Source organism: Pinus tabuliformis, chromosome 7, assembly GCF_031772625.1.
Source record: "Pinus tabuliformis cultivar Carrire ecotype Pingquan chromosome 7, CPIR1, whole genome shotgun sequence".
Classification (NCBI taxonomy): Eukaryota; Viridiplantae; Streptophyta; class Pinopsida; order Pinales; family Pinaceae; genus Pinus; species Pinus tabuliformis.
This window is the reverse complement of record NC_142293.1, coordinates 589,198,125-589,220,079: the sequence shown is the minus strand read 5'-3', so window position 1 is coordinate 589,220,079 and position 21,955 is coordinate 589,198,125. Positions and strand designations below refer to the sequence as shown.

Sequence of the window (21,955 nt, the reverse complement as noted above, 5' to 3'; positions counted from 1 at the left end):
GACATCCTTTTCAAATGCTCTTGTCTTCATACAGTCTTCTGGTGAAATGAAGATAAGATTATTTAGCTTCTTTGACAATTGCATTGTAATCAATTCTCTCAAAAGAATAGGTACAAGGTCTTCCATCTTGCACTATACCTTGATCATACTGCTATGGTCTTCTCCATGCTTTATCACAAACTGTCATAGAGAAAATTTCATTCTATACTTCATTTACAATAGAGACTGAAATTCAAAGCAACTGAATATTGACGAGATACATATACTGCATGCCCATGTTGCATCCAACCTAATACTCTGCACTGCACGAAGCTCAAGGTCTCCATACTCATGTGGCATCAAGGTGCTTTAAATGGTGGCTGTGTATTGTTTAGCCGTCATGCTTATCTTAAGGGTTTGTTGCAGCTCATTTTGGGTTCCTCTGAGTCCTAGTGTTTGTTTGATTTGCCGTGAATCTTGATGATTTCTTCCATGGTGCTTCGAGGATGTTTTTAATTTTTCCTCTCGCACTCCCATTTGGCAGTATTTGGGGGATAGATCTTTCTGGTTTCTTGGCACAGGCACGTGTTTCTCCCTTGCATGCTACCTAAGAGGTTGTAAAGGGACAGTTTCACATTTTGATCTTCTATCAGATTCATGCTGTTCACTTGCATGATGTCCTAAACATTGTAAAGGGAAGAGTTTTGGTTTGTGCCTGTTTGGATTCTCGTGGCATTTTAGGTTCCTGGCTTTTGATTTGTGGCACAGTATTACCAGCCCCTGATTTACAGTGTGGTGACACTAGATGGCCTATATGCTGTCCCTTTTTTTACTATGTAACCTCCATACTATAAGGTTATTTTAATAGAGTAAAGAAACATATTTATGAAAAAGTTTGTTTAAGGGCTTTGCTATAGATAAAATCCAAAAACGTAAGGTTTCAGGTGTTAAATTACCATCAAATTTGGAGCATTATTTCCTAGTTTCAATACTTCTCCAAAGACCCTTGGTGATGAGCTTGGTTCTGATGATGTGCCTGCCTTGCTAGTACCGCCCCTAGCTGTTGATGGGTTTGAGTTACCTGGATTTTGCTAAGTAATTGCAGTCATATTATGTAGGCTATTTAAAGTTTGTTACCTAGAATCAATCATATTTTCAAGGCACTGACTCCTCAAGTAGAATATTCAATTTGGTGCCATCTTGCTAACTTTTCAGAATATTTTTTTAAGGGAAAACTCAATTTTGTTTTCATCTTTATTGTGTCTCACTAAAATCAGAACCTGTTTTGACACCACTTAATGCAATGAAAAACTGGAAAAATCATCAACTACGTGAACAAAAGGAACACCAGAAAACAAATAAGTCAACCATTAACTCAATACCTGGATTCCTGGAACCACACATTAAAAAAATTGAGATAGTGCTCTTACATATCTGCAACCTTAATTCCATACATCTCTGCTAAAATAGGGAACTTTAACCGGCTTTTTCTTAAAATAGCTCCTAAGAAAACATACTTTTAGATTAACTAGTTATTAGTACTGTTTCCGTTTGATTACTGGCACCTATCTAATGATACAATTCTGCTTTTATCTGCTTGTCAAAAGCAGGTCCTTGAAAACAATTATATAAATCCTTCCAAAAAAAGCATGTTGTTGCATCAGTTCAGCAACTGAACAGTTCATCTTGTTAATATGAATATAGCATTTAGGAAGGTTAATCTATTTCTTTGTCGATTTTTTACGAGTTTAAAAGTGACCTAATGTTTTATCCAATTTTGCAGAAGGTTCATATTATCAACCTCTTTCCTGGGCTCTTAGGATTAAGATAGCCCTTGGCGCTGCAAGGGGACTTGCATTTCTGCATGATGCAAAACCACAAGTTATATATCGTGATTTCAAGACCTCAAACATACTACTTGATTCGGTATGTGAATCATACATGGCCTCTGCTATTTGTTAAATGTTTTACTAAAAGCTTAAGTTGGTGCTCAGAGCTTTTGGATTTCGCCTAACTGGAAGTATCTTTTGCCTGACACCATTATCTAACTTACTGCAGAATTATAGCGCGAAGCTTTCTGACTTTGGACTAGCCAAGGATGGTCCACAAGGAAGTAACACACATGTCTCTACAAGGATCATGGGGACTTATGGTTATGCTGCTCCTGAATATATGGCAACAGGTAATAAGGTTTCAGAGTTTTGAGCCATATCTAGATTTGCATCATTCCAAGTTCACTCAAGTATGTTAGAATATTACGTTACCTATTTAAACATGATTTGGATGGTGCGTTTTGGCTTTTATATTTACAACTTCTAATCAGATCTCTTGGCTTTTATATTTACAACTTCTAATCAGATCTCATTCGGAGAAACTCAGTCTTAGGTTAAAAATTGACACACTGTACTTTTCTATTTCAATAGGTCATCTGACAGCCAAGAGTGATGTGTATGGTTTTGGAGTCGTCTTACTGGAAATGTTATCAGGCGAACGTGCTATAGATATAAACCGGCCTGCTGGACAACATAAACTAGTGGAGTGGCTCAAACCCTATTTGAATGATAAACGGAAATTGTTTCGTGTTATGGACTCCCGATTGGATGGACACTATCCATCAAAGGGGGCTTACAAGGCAGCCATTCTTGCTCTACACTGTCTCACACCAGAAGCAAAACACAGGCCTCGCATGAGTGAAGTTGTTGAAAAATTGGAAGTGATACAATCTATTAAAGACACATCAAAGTATTCTCAACGTGATGGACCTGGAAATGGAAATGGAAACAGAAATTTGAACCACAGCCCTCAAAACATGCCCTATCGCTCTCCAGGCCATCCTAGACAGAATGGTTCTCCTCTTCATTCGCATGCACGGTCTCCAAGACAACGATGATGTAAGCAATAAGGACAGCAACACAACTGATAAATTGTGAGCTGTTACATGTTTGTAATTGTAATCCATTCCAGGTTGCTTTGAAGGGACTCGATGTATTAATTACAAGGATGTCAACAGTGGGGTTCTTTGGCCCTGAGCTTGTAGTTTCTGAACATCCAAATAGTTCTTGTAACCTTGGTTTTGCATCAAATTATATGTATTGGGTAACCCATGTTTCTGTTTTGTAAGAAATTTTTCAGAGCAGTTGGAAAAATGTCGACTTCTTAGCGGACATGATTTTACTGTGCTGTGCACATTCTGCATTGTAATACATTAAATTATTATATTAACAGCTATTGAGTTCAGAAAAGGACGCACGAAAAAACGGACTCAAAAGATCAGGACCAGGGGTCTATGCCACTTCACATGGACGTTAAAATTAAATATGATCAATCAGCAAGGATTGCCTTACAGAGGTCATAGCATCAGCAGGGAACTTTGGCCGAGGGCATCCTTGCTGTCTGGTCCAAGTCCACCAGTTTTACTTATTTATATCTCTCTGTTATTTCGGACTGGTCTGAGGACCGAGATTTCCTTTTTACAAAAGGGTAAATTTAGGCATCTCGTGCCATGACTTAATTTTGTCAAAGAATTCAATGCAATTACAAATTTGTTTTTGAAGTTTAGTTTGAGCTCCAGCTTTTTTTATGTCTATCTTGCTGTTAATGACGTTTTGTGATGAACACTTAGAATTCATCAAATATTCTAGACCCATAAATTTGGTAAAAGACTTTTATTCTTTTAGGAATATTGTATTTGAATTGTTTGCTTTGTTTTGTGTTAGGGTATTGATAAAAATATAAAAATTTCACTTGTATCCAAACATGAAATTTTATTTGGACAGAAACAATTTGAGTGGGATTAATGGTTAAGAACATATGTTTTGTCGTATGAGGTCATAGGTTCAAATCTAGAGGGGTAGAGTATGTACACCTTATGAGGTCATAGATTCAAATCTAGAGGGGTAGAGTATGTACACTTCCATGAACTTTAGTCAGATCGTTTTCGCAGAAGTGATTCATTTGTCCCATAAACAAGAGACGTCATACACCAATTTGATGTCTGGTCATGCATCAATTTGATGACTAGCTTGGTCGTGACTTTAAAATTAGGTTACTATTATTATTATAAAGTTCATTTACAAAATTTACAAACTACAATTGAAAAGATAAAATACATGAGAAAACTGAAATTGATCACTGAAAATGTCTGGGATATAGAGCCAGATTCTACTAGTCACATGAACCTCTCTGTCCCAGTTCTCGGTGATACACCGAACTCATGTAACTGTAACATCTGCAATTGGTGAAAGCTTTAATATAGCACAATGTAGAGGTACATTGGTTGCAGCAAGGCTGCTCAGTCATCTGACATCACTGACTGAATCTGGGGCTGAGAATCCATTAACCACTCGGCCTCACACTGACCTTTAAACGCTGTTGCAGGTCCTTGGAAACCTTGCAGTAGAGCCCAAGAATGAACTGGAATTGAAATTCCCAACACCTCTCAATCCATCTCTCCATCTTCCTTCAGAATCCTGAAAGGCTTGAGACGGGTGTACAGCTAAGTTGATGAAAAGTTCAACTATAATCCTTCAGTTTTTTTTGCAGCCATCTGAAATAAGCCAGCTCCACTATTGAAACACAGCCAACAGTGAAGAAACTGTGTGCTGCACACAACAAAGGTGCCATGTAATATGATGAAATCCAAGAATGACAAAAGATGGGATGAAATAAATCTGAAAATACCTCAAGATCCAAGCTTGTGGTAATCTAGTGGAAGAGGATCAATGGAGAACAGAAGTGAGGAAAGTCTGTTGATAATTGTTAACCTAAAATTAAGTTTAAAAACACAAGTGAGACTATTTGCAAATCAATTCTAAACACCAAAACTCCAGAAAGCAGAGATAATAATAAGAATTGCTTTTGTATTACTTATATCCTCTTGTTACTCTTAATCGAATCCAAATGTTAATGCTCTTACTCTTAATCATGATATGCGTTAGGCTCAGCTCACATCCAAAAAGGTTAAGAAATTATAAAATCTAACAATATACTGTATCCTCTTAATCATGACGTGTGAGGCCCACCTCACGCGTTTTCATTAACTGAAAATTTGTATATCATAAATGTATTGGGCTCAACCCACATCCGAAAAGGTTAAGAAATTATAAAATCTAACAATGTACTGTATCCTCTTAATCATGACGTGTGAGGCCCACCTCACGCGTTTTCATTAACTGAACTTTTGTATATCATAAAGGTAGGGGGAATTTCAATTATTTGGATCTATATCATAAATATGGAAAAAATAGTAACTTCAAGGAAAATACCAGTCTTGATGCCAAAGATGCCTAAGTTTTGATTTGTGTACTTTTCTTTCGTTATACGTCATGATCATTGAGAAATAATAGTAAGGCTGATAATTATCGAACCTTTTTTTTTCCCAGTACGTGATAATTATCAAACCTTATCGTTGATATTATAAAACTTTATTTTTCATATAGCATTATAAATGCCCTGACATGCCAGGGAAATAGGGTTTGCTCTCTGAGTGACAGCACGTGAACAAATAAATAGAGTGTGGAGAGAGAAGGCGAGCGCTATTTCCCTAGCATGTCAAAAGGCATTTATAATGTTATAAAAGTAGAAATAAAAATTGCCGTTCATAAATTATAGAGATCATCCATTATAATGATTAGAAATATTTAATGGATTGTATGGGTAACTTAAAAAATCTAATTAATTGATTAATCCCGGTGCAATCATTGAAATTATTATTTCGTTTCATCCATTATACTGATTAGAAATATTTAATGGATCGTAAAAAATCTAATTAATTGATTAATCCCGGTGCAATCATTGAAATTATTATTTCGTTTCACATCCATTTTATCGATGAGAAATATTTAATGAATTGTATGGGTAACTTAAATAAATCTAATTAATGGATTGATTGATTAATCCCAGTGCAATCACTCAAATTATTATTTTGTCTCACTATGTCTCCGCTCAGATTGGCCGATTTAATGTTTTTGCCGATAAATATTCAATGGATTTTCTGGGAAACTTAAAAACACGTAAACAAAATATTTCCCATCAATTGAATTAATTCCAGTGCAATCACTGAAATTATCATTTCGTTTCGCCATGGGCACGCTCAGACTGGCCGAATTAATCTGGTTGTCGAGCATGCTCATTTCATTATGCAGGCGTTTATCGAGGTGGATGGTTAAAAGTGGTTGGCAAATTTTTTTATAGAGGCAGTGTTTGAATAGTGTTTTTGATTGTGGAATTCAACACCATCAAAAACATATAAATCTAGTTATCGAGCATGCTCATTTCATTATGTAGTCGCTTACTGAGGTGGATGGTTAAAAGTGGCTGACAAAAAAGTAGACGCAGTGGATGGTTAAAAGTGGCTGACAAAAAAATAGAGGCAGTGTTTGAATCGTGTTTTTGATCGTGGAAATATATTCAACACCATCAAAAACATATAAGACATCTAAAATTTTAAAGTTTAACAACTATAACTTGGATTTACAAAAATCCTTGCCAGATTTTCTCTAAATATAATTAGAATTTCCATAACTTTCCAAACAATTTCTCTGATTCATTAAACTAGACTTTCATTATATGATTATAAACATCATATTTAAAAATAAATAAATTCACCGCATTAATCTTGTTGTCGAGGAAGATCATTTCATTTATGATTATAAACATCATTTGAATAAAAATTACTGCATGGTTTAAATTATAAAAGACGAAATTTATTTTTTTATATTTTTGTTATTTAACCTGTGAATTTAAATATATAATTTATTTATTTTTTAAATTATATATATATATATATATATATATATATTTTTTTTTTTTTCACTTTGTTATTGATGGTAATAGCTCCCATCATATTATATTTTATATTTCTCCCATTTGTTATATTTTATATTTCTCCAATTTGTTATTGGTCGTAATAGCTCCCATCATTTCATTCATCCCGTTCGTAGTTGGGAGTAAATGATACTGGCATGACGGACATTCGTGGATTTAAATATATAAATATATTCAGCATATTAAATTTTTTTAAATAGATTTTAATAAATCTTAATTTGAAGTAAATTGACAAAAAAAAATATGTTTTTGTTTTTGTGTTTTCCAAATTTAGTTTTTAATCAAATTATATTAAATTGAAAATTAAATTGACCAAAAAATGTTTTTGTTGTTATTGTTTTTAAAAATTTAGTTTTTAATTAAATTATTAGTAAATTAGTTTTTTTCAAATGTTAAATTTATATAAATTTTATAATTCAAACTTGTAATTTTAACCAATCTCCATTTTAAATGAAATTGATTAAAAATACATCTAAAAAAAACTTAAAAAATTTAAACTATTATTGTATTGAGGATTCTGGGGGGCATTGTTAGGGTTGATCACAACCATCATAGGAAGTTTAAAGAGGCCATTGAAATTGAAAAATATAGCTAAAGTTGATCAATTCCATCATAGGAAGCTTAGAGAAGCCATTGAAATTAAAAAACATAGATGATGGTGGTTGGAAGTTAAGTTGGAAATTAAGTAGAAATTAGATCCTTGGTCTCTCTTTGTATCTTTTTTAATAATAATCTATATATATAAATATATAATTAATTAATTAAGTAATAAATTTATTATTTCTCTTTTTAAAAATAATAAATTATATATATATATCCTCTTTAATTTCCTTAGTAAAATATTTTCCTATATTTTAATATAATGATATTTGAATCTAACTATTGAATATTAGTTATTTTATTTGATAAATATATTAAACTTATTTTTAATTATGATTAAATATTTACAGTTATTCAATTCTTATTATATTATTATTAAATTAATTTAACTAATTTGAATTCAATATTATTTTAATTAAAAATAAAAATAAAATAAAACAAAAAAATAATATATATATTCAATTAATTTTTATCAATTATTTATATATATTCAACTAATTTTTAACAATTATTTCTCGCTAATGCTCGAACCAGATGTATTTTTGCTATTTAAATATTTTGATGGATTGATTTTCACTTTTGCCCCCGAAGATGAACCATAATTTCACCTTTATTATGAAAATGAACTACGTTAAATTGTTAAAAAACGACCAACAACTTATGTGGTCAAAATTACTATAAAATATATTCATACTTATATCCTCACAGAGCTTGGCGGTCGGCATATCTTTCTTTTAAAAGTTATTTGGGATATTATTATTTTAGTTAGCCATATCCTTTTAAAAGTTATTTGAGGTCTTCTTTTAGTGACCCACATGTATCGAGCTCTCTGCGGCATTTATTACAGGACTTAGGTAGCATTGATATTATGAATATTTGTACATTTAAATTTAGAAGAGTATATATTATTGTAGTCGAATAACATATACGGTTGTACTTTGTAATGAATGTTTCACTATTTGATAGATTTGGAATATAATTATTAATTTTATTATTTTATTTTTATTTTTATTCAAGTTAAAATATTTCTTCTATATTGGGTTGAAATAACATAAATGTTTCACTATTTTTATTTTTTGGGTGTTTGATAGGTTTGGAGTTAAGATGAATCTACATTCGTTTAATTAATAATAATTAATAACTATATTAATAATTTTATTATTATTATTTTTTTATTTATCGAAGCTAAAATGTTTACGTAAGATAACATCTCTTCCATATTAAGTTGGAGAGTGCCTTTAGGCGCAATAAAATTTAAACTAGTAATTTGTTTTTGTTGATCTAAAATTATTCACATATTCTTAGAATTGAACAATTATATTTAATAACAATAAAACATTAATATAAAGGTTTCATGATTATATTATGATTGCATTTTCCCCCTTAAGATGAGCGAGATATCATGCAAAACAAAATATAATATGTTTTGTATAATGTTTTGCTCTATCTTCACTTTCATATGAGAGTTGGTATGAGAGGAGATATTATGCAAAACACTAAAGAGAAGGTTCTTGTTTTCTTTTAATTTTAAGAATTGTTTTTGAAATTTCCAATAAGAAGAAACCTTGAAAGTCAATTTCGAAGGAGAAATAATTACATTGTTATAAGTTTGGTACTTGTGAACTGATTCTAGTGTATACTTCATTAATTCCATTTGTTTTAAGGTTTACTTTTCATTGAATAGACTCTTCTTATGACGAAATGTACAATTTTACTAATTATTGTTTTTCTGATATCATTGTTTTGAGTTAATGAATGTATACTCTAGGTGAGTTTTGTTTCAGACTACTATGTACATCTATCTTGTTTAGTTATGTGTTGATCCTTGCTTTTCTTTAACATCTAACTATTCTTGAAGTGCAAGTAGATGTTAATCATTGTACTATCCGTTTATTTTAGTTAGTTGCTCCTAGGTAGGATACATTAGCATAGTTACATCTTGCCCTCTAGATTTTAATAGTTTAAAATAACATCTCCCATAGTAGTGGTACCTAGACTAGAATTTGGATGAGTCTCTCACACTAAATGTTGTGAGGTTTGATTGATATTTATATTAGACAATACCCCTAATTTGTTGAAGGGGATTTTATCTTTGTCAACATGATGGAATGTTTTCTCTTCCAAGAATTTATGTTGAGGTAGATCTAGAAAAGATCTTATGGAGGCTATCCTCTTGACTCTAGACAATTGCAAGCATGATCAACCCATAGAATATGGGCAACTCCCTTAAATTGCAAAACATGCTATGAATATGGGAATTTTTCTAAAGATTGCAAGGAGAATGTTCATATATCCCAACCAATTCCAATCAATGAGGAATAGTGGCAAACAATAAAAAAAAATGGGTATCAAGCAACCAATTACCAATCCACAACCTAAATCAGTCCATCAATGTCAGGCCCTTCAATTCTATCTACACGCAAACAATTAATGTCTCAGTCAACAAGAAAGGAAATTCCTTTAGGTGAGGGTATGGATCAACCACCAAAATCACCATCTTGCATCATGGGAGGAAGTCCATTTTCACAACCAAACTAGTTTAAAATCTTTTCTCAAGAAGAGCGTATCCCATTTTTAAGAATATTGGTATTTTCAAATACAACACTTGACATAATATCCCCAACAAGCATGCATCTTCCTCTTAAGAAAATATTAGAGCTGCCCCCAATAGAAAATGAAGATATTCTCTAATCAATTTGAAGAGATAGTTAATATTCATGAGAATAAATAATTCTCAATAGGTATCACTGCAAGGAAAAAATATCCTTTGTTAATGTAGGAGGAAAATGATGAAGAGGAGATGAAAGAAAGGCTACCCAAGAAAGTGGGAAGGAAGGCAACAAAAGAAAAATGCGAAGAAGAATCCAATAGAGAAAAGATGTTGGGGATCCAAGCTACTCTAGATGGATCTTTATCACCTAGAACGAGAGTTGGAATAAGAATTTCTCAAACTCTTAGAGCTAGTGCACCATTAGAAGGTAGTAGTCAAAAACACATAGCTAAATAATTAATATAGTCTCTTGGAATTGTAGAGAACTTGGTAGAAAAAATAAAGAAGAAACATAAAGGGATTTAATTAGATCATAGAATCCTACCATCCTCCTACTCCAAGAGACTAAATTGGAGGCGTTTCAATCCTTAAATATCAACAAGCAACAATGGAGTAATTGTGAAGGCATAGCGACCAATTTAATAGGAGCTATTGGGGGTTATGTTCTCTTTGGAATAGCCCTACTTTGCAAATTAGTTTCACATATTAGACCTAACACTAGATATTAAATAGCTTCATTCATCAATTTGGAAATTAAATAAATGATTTCAACATATACATGCTTGTAGCTTGTAGATAAAAGAAAATCAATTGGAAATCTCTTATTGAAATAAATGGAATATGCATGCAATAACTTCATAGATGGGTATTTCAATGTAATCTTGCATAACAAAGAAAAAATAGAGGTAAACATCCTTAGTGATCCATTTAGAGAGAGGATGGAGGATTTTGTGGAAATATGGGATATGATAGATATCAAACCCACAGAAGGAAAATTTACATGGTCCAACTAGAGACTTGGGCTGAGTCATACAACAAATATACTCAATAGATTCCTTATACATGGTGACCTGCTTCTACAAGACAACATCATCAAGTCAAGAATTATACAATTGGCATCTTTAGATCATAAAACAATCACTCTCATCCAAGGTTCACTACGTTTTGGCCCTTTTCCATTTTGTGTCAATTCCCTCTAGCTGCAAGAATTTGTAGTCTTGGATGAAATTTGTATGACTTGGAAGATTTGGGTTGTAGGTTCTCTAGTCTACATATGGGAGCTGAAATTTAAATCAATCTTCTCGAAAGAGAGGGTAAAGTCATCTTACCTTATGCCAACAAGTGAAAAGGAATCTATAAGAGCTCAGTTAGAAGCCATCTAATAAAAAATGGAGATTGAAGACATTAACATTGATCTCCCTAAATATGAGTTAATTTGGGCCTCCACATTGTTGATAATTAGGCCCATCTATGACATATCTTTACCTTCTCTTGTACATTATAAACACACATTTTGACGATGATGAATATAAAATATGGTTTTATGTAATTAAATTGTGAATAGGCTAAGTTGATTGATAAAGTGTGTTCCATTTGATTATTTGTGTTTGATTTCATGACGATAAGAATATTTGCATGACTAATTCCAAGAAAGTTGAATCACCAAAGGATTTCCACTCCAACATGCCTCGAGGAAAAAGGGGGATTTTGTTGCCTCACTCTCTTCCTTGGTTTAACAAGTATTTAAGGCACATTGTCCAACTCACTCATCCAAACTATTGATCCATGAGATGCAATATTTCAAGAGATTTGGTTCCTAGAGCCAAATTTCTTGATCTTAGGGATCCTAGGGACATAACCCCTTCAATGAAGTAGTGATTAAAGGCTTGTATTGATGTAAGCTCTTATTATGAAAATCTCCTAGGGCCCAACCTCATGTTATTTAGTCAATATCTATAGTCATTTGTAGGCTGTTATAGTGAGCATTAAGAGATTTTAAAGTTCCTCAAGTTGTATTTATATTTTCAAATGACATGTTAATGGAAGAGCTTCATTTTCAAGTTTGTTGTTATTGGTTTTTTTTTTCCAGATTTCTTGTGGGAACCTTTTACGGTCCACCTAGGGTTGTTATAAAGGCCTCTTGTACCTTGATTTACTTTATTTTTACACTTTTAGTTCCTTTTGTTTATAAATTAGAGTTATGCATGATTAGTTTACCAATAATCCATTTTATGTATAAGCAATCTTAATTTTGTGGTAGTGTTTTAGGGTGTATTTTGTTAGGTCCCTATAATACTAGTGATTCCCCCATTACTATTGTTGTTGTATCCCTTATTGTTATTGTTGTGCCCCTATTGTCCCCATATTATTATTATTGTGCCCCATAGAATCCCACTATTATTATTTTTGTGCCTTTATATTATTATTGTTATGTCGGCTTTGGTTATATTGTGACCCCTTAGACTCCTATATATAGAAAGGAGGTTTTGTCATTTGAATCATCTAAAAATTGTTCATTTGTGTAATGTAAAGGAGGTTTCCCCCTCGAAGAGGCTTATTCTAAGGCGTTGATCTATCTTTTCTATCTTTTTGTGAGCTAGTTTCATAACATTTGGTATCAAAGCTTTGGATTCTAGGGTTTCGCTGCTCCAAACAGGTCATCGTGGAATTTTCACTATAACTTTTTTTATACGACGTTTCAGAAGCTAAAAAAAAACCCATTCGATACGAAATATCGCAGAACCTTGGGCCCGAATTTAAGATCTTGTCTCGTTACATTTACGAAGATATAATCTGAGGAAGTTAGAGTTTTTGCAGATCCCCAAATTACAACCCAAACAGGTGACCTTGGGAAAATCGTCATAACTTTCGCTCTGAGCATCAGATTGAATTTTCGTAAGAAGTTACAGAAAGAGGACGGATTGTAGTGTTTTTGGGTATCATTTTCAGAACCTAAGGTTGAAATAGTGACCCACGGCACGTTATACAAGTTCACTCTACTGAACTAGTCTATACTCAGGGCATTGTGGGAGATTTGACATAACTCTTCATTGGAGAATCCAATCTTGATTAGACTTACGGGGTTACAAATAATACTCCAAGGGTTACCACAGGAAGAAATTTAAGACCTTGGAGATCCACAATTACAGAGATACATCAGATTCAATATCGAGCTCCTACAAAGTGAAAAACGGTGTGTGGTTTTTTTTAATTTTTGCATAAGCTTGGTTTGAAAAATTAGTTTGAAGGAATTCAAAGGGCATAGTGAAGCATTATTATCGGTAATTGATGCCCCGAATAAAGAAAATGGAAACACCTAGTAAGCAACCTAAAATATCTAGCATGACTCATGAAGAAGAGGAAGAAATTCAACATGATATATCAAAATTACGAGACCAAGTGCAACAAATTTCACTCGCACAAAATGTAACAGAAGCTAAGATGGATGGTTTAAAGAAATGCGTAGAATCTAAGATGAATGATGTGGAAGATAAGATGGACAGCGTGGAAGCTAAGATGGATGGCATGGAAGCTAAGGTGGATGATTTAAAAAAAGGCATGGAAGAATTGAAGACGGATTTGAAGACATATTTGACAAAGTTTCTACAAGAAATGCTTACTAATGGTGAAAGGGTAGTAAAGGAAACTCATGATGAGAACAAAATAAATGTTAATTATGATTTTATAGACTCTAATGTTGGATCAAAGAACCACCATGTTCCAAAGATCGATATGAGGAAGTTTGATGGCAAGGATCCCGGAACATGGATACTACAAATGGAGCAATTTTTTGATCTCCATACTGTGCAAAAAACACAAAAGGTACGCATTGCAACTTTATATTTGGGACCAAATCAGTTTGTATGGTATCGATGGCTTTGCTCTCGTAAACAAATTGTCACTTGGGCTATTTTTACAGATGAAATGATAGCACATTATGAAGATACAAAAAGCAACACTTTTTTTAACCAATTGATAAATCTCAAACAAACGGGTTCAATGATGGAGCACATTGAGGACTTCCAAAAATTGAATATAAGGGTAAAAGATATTCCAGAGGAGCATAGGATTGATGTGTTCATAGGGACTTTAAAAGATAACATCCAACATGAGGTTCGCCTTGGGGAACCAGATTTATTGGAGAAGGCATTCAGGTTGGCAAGAAAAATGGAAAGCAAACTTATGGAAACAAGGAAGCCTACCACTCAAAATCATAAAGATGGAAGTGTTGCTGCCCCTAGCCATCCACAACCTACAAGGTTGACACCACAATAATTGGAAGAAAAAAGAGCAAAAGGGCTTTGTTACAGTTGTGATAGAAAATACACTAAAGGTCATAAGTGTGCCGAGAAGAAATTATTTTACATAGATTGAGAAGAGGAGGAAGAAAAGGAACAAGAAACGTCAAAAAAGAGGATATACACCATGAACAAACCCTAGAAAAATAAGAAATGAATCTGACCATATCTTGTAATGAATTGACTGGAATTACCACTCCTCAAACTATCAAGATAGAAGGGCATATCAAGAAGAGAAAGGTAATAGTGTTGATTGATTTAGGAAGTACCCATAATTTTATTCATTGTAAGATAGCCAAGGAATTGAATTACTTCGTATATCTAGCACCAAAGTGTCAAGTAATGGTTTGTTGGGCGCGGGACCCCCCAAGGCAAGTTTTGGGGCTTAAAGCCCAGATTTTGACCAAATCCGATGTAAAGACTCCATGTTTTGTGGGCGCGGAGCGCGAAGATTGTAAATGAGTCATAGGGTTGTCCGCCCTCATTTTTGTAATGTAATGTCGGCTTTAGAAATCTACCCATGGTCCGCGGACCATGGGATTGTATAAATAGAGCGAGGCTCTAAGTTGTAAAGGAGAGAATCAAAGGGAGAAAATAGGAGAATTGAGTCTTATCTAAGTGTAGAGTCGAGTCTTTGGGTCGTAGAGTAGGAGAAGGCTCTGCAGCTGAGTGCGCAGAGGCCTAGTAGTTCGCAACTGAGTGTGCAGACCCCTGCAACTGAGTGCGCAGGGCGGGTCGAGTCTGTAACCTTTGGAGAAGTAATAAAGAGAATTTTTACATCATTTATGTGTATCTTTTTCCTGTTTTGTGCATCGAATATATCAGATATAAATTGCATTTCTATTGTTTATATGATGCACAAACTTATATGAATGTGTTGATAAAGTGAATATAAGATAAAGTATCTGTTTACGCGAAGATAACTGGCTATTATAATATGATAAGTAAGATCTGCGGTATAACTTGGGGAAGTAGCGCAGATCGTTGCTAGGGCAGCGCAAAATCACCTCAGCCCCTGGTGAGGGCTGCGCGAAGGTGATTATAACAGATCGCGAAGGGCCCACAGGTCAGGATAGTGCGCGAAGCGACCTGCATGAAGCTATTCACTGTTGGACTAAACTAACCCCTTAGACATCTCAAGGGTGCGGAAACTTAGTTCCAACATCCCCCCATTCTGCTTTGGGTGAGACATGAGTCTGCGCTCTGCGGGTTATTGCCAAAAGGGCCAATAATGTAGGGATTTTTTTGGCTAATTAACATCGAACCTGGGTCAGGCCCCCTCAATCCAACATGGTTGCAAGTGGAGGAACCATAAATTGCTCAGGAAGAGCCAAAATATCAAGCTATCCATTGGAGAATATGTATTGAATAGCCCAATGCTTTCCATTCCAATGGGTGGTGCTGATGTTGTACTAGGAGTCCAATGGATACAATCCTTGGGTACAATATCTTTTAATTTTCAAGAATTTTTCATGAAATTATCTTCAGAAGGAAAGGAAGTTGAATTAAGGGGTATCGCAGGGAAACCGGGAAAGATAATCAGCTCTAACAGAATGATAAAGCTTCTAAAGAAAGAACAACGAGGCGTAATTGCACAACTATTTTCACTAGTGGTTCCCACATCAAAATCATCCATTTCTCCAGATCTCCAAAAAGTCTTGGACAATCATTCCAAGGTAATAGACTCCCAAAGGCCTCCCACCTATTCGTGATCATGATCATGCTATTAATTTGATTCCAGGAAGTGTTCCTCCAAACATCAGGCCTTACAGATATCCCTATGTCCAAAAGAGTGAAATTGAACGTATGGTTGCAGAAATGCTAGAGGCTGGTATAATTCAACCTAGTCAAAGTTCTTTCTCTGCTCCAGTAGTATTGGTTCACAAGAAGGATGGATCATGGTGCATGTGTCCAGATTATAGGGAGCTCAACAAGCTCACTATTAAAGATAAATTTCCCATTCCTGCCATTGATGAATTATTGGATGAATTGCATGGATCAATTTACTTCACCAAGTTGGATCTTCATTCAGGATATCATCAAATCAGAATGAAGACTGAATACATTCCAAAAACAACATTTAGAACTCATGAGGGTCATTATGAATTTTTGGTCATGCCTTTTGGCCTTACTAATGCACCTTCTACATTTCAAGGTTTGATGAATTCCATTTTCAAACCCTTTCTTAGAAAATTTGTGTTAGTATTTTTTGATGATATACTAATCTACAACAAGTCTTGGAAGGATCATGTCCAACATGTTGACATGGTGCTCAAACTATTGGAGGAGAAACAATTATATGCAAAAATCTCCAAATGTTTCTTTGGAGTACAAGAGGTGGAACATCTGGGTCATATTGTATCTCATGAAGGTGTTAAGGTAGACCCTAGCAAAATTAAAACCATTAAGGAATGTAAAATCCCCACATCCATAAAGCATCTACGAGGATTTCTTGGGTTGACAGGGTATTATCACAAGTTTGTTAAGAATTATGGGAGAATAGCAACACCGCTAACAACATTATTGAAGAAAGATTCATTTTCATGGACTCCAGAAGCAACGAAGGCCTTTGAATATCTTAAAGAGGCAATGCGCCAAGCACCAGTATTAGCTACACCGGACTTCAAAAAAACCTTTATTGTGGAATGTGATGCCTCAGGAAATGGAATTGGTGCTGTTTTAATGCAAGAAGAAAGACCCATTTCTTTCGAAAGTCATCCAATCAAAGGAAAGTATTTACACAAAGTTATTTTTGAGAAGGAAATGTTGGCAATACTACATGCAATTAAGAAATGGCGACCGTACCTAATGGGAAGACACTTCAAGGTAAAAACAGATCATGATAGTCTTAAATACTTTTTAGAACAAAGATTATCTTCAGAAGAGCAACAAAAATGGGTCACAAAGATGTTGGGTTATGACTTTGAAATCATCTACAAAAAATGGAAGCAAAATGTTGTGGTAGAAGCACTCTCAAGAAAGGATGAGGATGTGGAAGCATTTCTTTGCACCATTTCTATTATCCAACCAGATTGGGTAAATGAAGAAAGGGATGAATGGAAGAATGACGAGGAAGTGTGGGCACTCATTCAAAAGATACAACAAGATCCCAGTACATCTGATACATTTAACTAGAAAAATGATTTGTTATGGTACGAGGATCAATTATACCTATGTAATAATTCACAACTCAAACAAAAGATTCTTAAGGAATTGCACACTTCTCCCCCAGGAGGGCACTCAGGATTTCTAAAAACCTACCACAGGGTTAAGAAGGATTTTTTTTGGGATGGCCTTAAATCGGATAGTCAAAAGTTTGTGGTGGAATGTTTGGTTTGCCAAAAAAATAAAGTTGAAACAATTAAGACCCCAGGACTATTACAACCTTTATCCACTTCAAGCCAACGTTGGGAGGAGGTTTCAATGAATTTTATCACAGGTTTACCCAAGTCCAAAGGAAAGAGTGGTATCATGGTGGAAGTTGACAGACTTACCAAGTATGCACACTTTTGTGCATTATCTCATCCATTTAAAGCAAGTACAGTTTCTACTGCGTTTATGGAAACAATTCAAAAGCTACATGGAAACCCAAAGATTATTGTAAGCGACAGAGATCCCATTTTCACTGGAAATTTTTGGACAAAATCATTTTCTTGTCTTGGTACTCAGTTAGCTCATAGCTCATCTTATCATCCTCAATCTGATGGGAAAACTGAGATAGTAAACAAATGTTTGGAAGGATATATTCGTTGCTTTGTATTTGATAAATAGACACAATGGGTCAAATGGTTGCCTCTGGTTGAATGGTGGTATAACACTTCCTTCCATACTGCAACAAAAATGACCCCATTTATGGAACTTTATGGATATCATCCACCATCCATCACATCATATTTAAGAGAAAATTTCAAGGTTAAAGCAATGGAAGATCACATCAAGCATCAACAACAAGTTCTCCAACTCTTAAAGGATAACCTCACCTTGGCACATAATAGAATGAAACAATAGGCAGATCAACATCACAGCGAAAGAAGTTTTGATGTAGGTGATTGGGTATTCCTACGGTTACAACTATATAAACAAATGTCCCTCAAGCAAGATAAGAAGGATAATAAATTATCACCAAATTATTATGGTCCGTACAAGGTGTTGCAAAAGATAGGTACTATGGCATACAAATTGGATCTTCTTGCAACTTCCCGAGTGCACCCAGTTTTCCATGTTTCATGCTTAAAGAAGGCTATAGGTGACAAGATTCTAGTTCAAACAATATTGCCAAAACTTGATGAGGAAGGAAAAATCATATTGGAACCTGAAGCAGTCAAAGAAACAAGAACTCGATAGCTACGAAATCGATCAATTTCAGAGTATCTTATCAAGTGGAAGAACTTACTCGTTGAAGATTCCACATGGGAGGATGAGAATTTTATACAAAAGCATCCAAAACTACTCAATCGTTGAGGACAACACTTTTTTGAAGGAGAGGGGAATGTTAGGTCCCTATAATACTAGTGATTCCCCCATTACTATTGTCGTTGTATCCCTTATTGTTATTGTTGTGCCCCTATTGTCCCCATATTGTTATTATTGTGCCCCATAGAATCTCACTATTATTATTTTTGTGCCTTTATATTATTATTGTTAGGTCAGCTTTGGTTATATTATGACCCCTTAGACTCCTATATAAAGAAAGGAGGTTTTGTCATTTGAATCATCTAAGAATTGTTCATTTGTGTAATGTAAAGGAGGTTTCCCCCTCGAAGAGGCTTATTTCTAAGGCATTGATCTGTCTTTTCTATCTTTTTGTGAGCCGGTTTCATAACATATTTTCTTGGTTTCATGTTATAATTACTTCCTCATGATTATCATTTGGTAGATCCTACTTGCGACATGCATTTAATATGGCATTCTATCATTCTTGTGGAAAGTTTTGCAATTCTATATAGTCCCATGTAGAAACACTACAATTCGTGTAGGAATGACAATATTTCTTGTGGCATCACTTCTAACTATATTTTAATTGGTAAGTATCCTTTTTCCAATATTATAAAGAATATGTTGGACCATGAATTACTTCAATTTTAGTTTAGAGGGAATTAGATTTGATTTCTCATGCTTTGTTTCAACATGTGCAATAGAATAATTTAATAATATGGTGTGCTTTGTTTTTGTTCGAATTGACTTAGGTGGCTACAACTTTACTTTTATAACAACAATTTTTCGTTTTGGGATCCAAATACCTATAATAGGTCACCTATATTTGTAGCCTTAGATTATGCTCCTTGTAGCATTGTACCTCACTGATAGGATAACTGGGAATTGGTCATTGGGTTTCTCGATCCTTTGCATTTTTTTTTCTAGTCCTTTCTTTCAATTAGTTTACAACTTTCCTTGCAATTGGATTTCAAATTCCAGTTTAGTAGTGTTGAATAGTTGTTAGATTTCCTTCCCCAACTTAAAAAACTTAAGTGGTCCTTGAATGGACACAATCACTCCCTGTAGACAAAAGTATGTTTGGGTTTTGCATATGATAGTGTACAATTTCTCTCAATTTTGTACAAACCCCATGTTTACATTTAAAGTTGTGAGATACTGAATGAAAAATTGTTGTTACCATTCCTTGGCCCATCATCGCATTTTGGAACTGTTGTCATGGAGGTGCTAAAGACTGTACACCATTTTTATCATTTTTATTACCAAAAATAAAACTAAAAAGTTTCATAATGTTGAGAAATGTGTAACTAGGTTCGGTCTTCATAAGTATGAAATGTATTCTTGTAAATATAAAATGAAAAAGAAATTATTATTATTATTGGAGCATGGGTTTCATGCTTAAGTTATTTTATTTTATAGGTCAAACACCCATTGCATACTTCTAGGGTTTGTCCAAGGTATAAGAGTCATTTTCATATATTGAAGACCCCATGGGCACATTGTAATTTGTAAAAAAAAAATTGTTTTGTCTTGAAAGTGTCAAAATACCTCCAAGATCAAGTCGGCCTACATGAAGAGCCACATCCACCCTTGAAGAAACCTATATATAAGAGGAACTCGTCCTCCATTTGGATCACTCACTCACTCATCTCTTGGTCGAAGAAGGAAAAGTTAAAGAAGGAAGTGCGAAGAAGGAAGTGCGAAGGAAATGAAGTCAAAGAAGTCAAAGTGTTTCTGGGCCTTATCTATTCTTCTGGGAAGATCAAAGTTAGGGTTTTCTATGCTGGATCTTCTGGGGTTCGATTTTGGAAGCAGAAGAGAAGGGAAGGAAAGCGAAGGTCTCTTAGGGCATCTTACTAGCCCTAGGACTCAGTTCAAGGCAAGGAAAGTCAATATGAAGGCTATTAGAGGGAGATCGAAGTCTCCTAGAGAAGAAACAAGAGTTGCAACAGTTGTTGGGGAGTAGAATTTCAGATCTACTGGGAGGGCGAAGATATTGCAGGAGGAGGCCATGGTAGACTTGATCTTGGAGGGTATTGTTGAGCCCCGAACTTGCATCTTTCCTATACACTTTCCTAGACTCTTTCCATTCACCTGGACCTCCTAAGCTATCAACATCATTGCATATTAATCATAAAAGAGCATTTAAAGTGGTTTTTAACTATGTTTTGTGTCTTCTGTTTGAATTAGATTTTTGCTCATTGAGCTGCGAAATCTTGTCACTTCCCGCAGCTGCTTCAACTTTCCGTAGCCATTTTTGTTAAAGTCCATATTGTAGGTGTCTTCAGGCGAATCGAGCCACATGGTAAAGTTGGAAATAACGTGGACATGGACCTAGTACTATTGGCTCAGTCGGATTCATCAGAAGAGGCCGAGGTCAATGGTGGTCAAGCGGTGGTCAACAAAAGAGTCCTACGACAACAAAACTCTGTTTCCAAGCACGTGGAAGATCTTCGTGGCCATTTCTATATTTCTGGAGGCACGCTGACACCTGTAGGCTGCCCACAATGTAAATCCAACAAGCCACTTTCATTAGATTGCATCGTCTCGGTAGCCATGATGTTAGATCCGTGGACGCTGTCATTCACGTGGCCTCTGTCAGCGCGGTTTTTATGAAAACAGTTATGTAAACGTTTGCTATAAATAATGCGTTTCTATACACATAGTAGTTAGTCTTTTGTAATGTGATTTTGCTGTTAAAAAGCCCACTGTGCTGTGACATTGTTTCGTTGTTATGACTGCATTCTGAATATATGAGAAGACTCTGTTTCTGAGCATAATTCTTGGTTGATAGCTATTTCCCGAGGTTGTGCAGAGGGCCCCTGCACACACCGAGGTTTTGTTTCATATTTCTGTATAGTTTCATGCTGTGTTTCTTGATGTTTATTATGCCATAATTATTCACTTATGTATATTGCATTTCTTATGGTACTAACGTTTCATTTTTGTTCATAATTTACATGCTTTACATTGCTGTTAACGCTGATCAATGTGTATGTTCCAGATTACAGTAGGCAGCGCGGGAATTTGCATATAGTTTTCACAATGACTAATGACATGGAATCAGTCTTTTTGCTGACTTACTTTTCTTAGTTTTTAATTTCAGTTCTGTTTATTTCAGTTTTGTTCATTGGCTTTATTAGTTAGATTAGATATTAAATTGCTCATATCATTGTCAGTTACCTCCGAAAGCCATAGCGAGACTAATGGTGAGGGATTGAAGTATGAGTGTGTAATTTGATATTAGTTTATTTTTCTGCAAATTAGA

At 34.6% G+C, this 21,955-nt stretch overlaps 1 protein-coding gene across 1 annotated transcript; it reads left to right on the top strand.

The window, feature by feature from the left end:
* Positions 1–1,744: 1,744 nt before the first annotated feature.
* Positions 1,745–3,543, top strand: LOC149248814 (putative serine/threonine-protein kinase PBL3). The gene is made up of 3 exons (XM_089458553.1): positions 1,745–1,905; positions 2,038–2,161; positions 2,403–3,543. The coding sequence occupies exons 2-3, from the start codon at positions 2,119–2,121 to the stop codon at positions 2,867–2,869; spliced, it is 510 nt and encodes a 169-aa protein (XP_089314679.1). The 5' UTR covers positions 1,745–1,905; positions 2,038–2,118; the 3' UTR covers positions 2,870–3,543.
* The last annotated feature ends 18,412 nt before the right edge of the window (positions 3,544–21,955 follow it).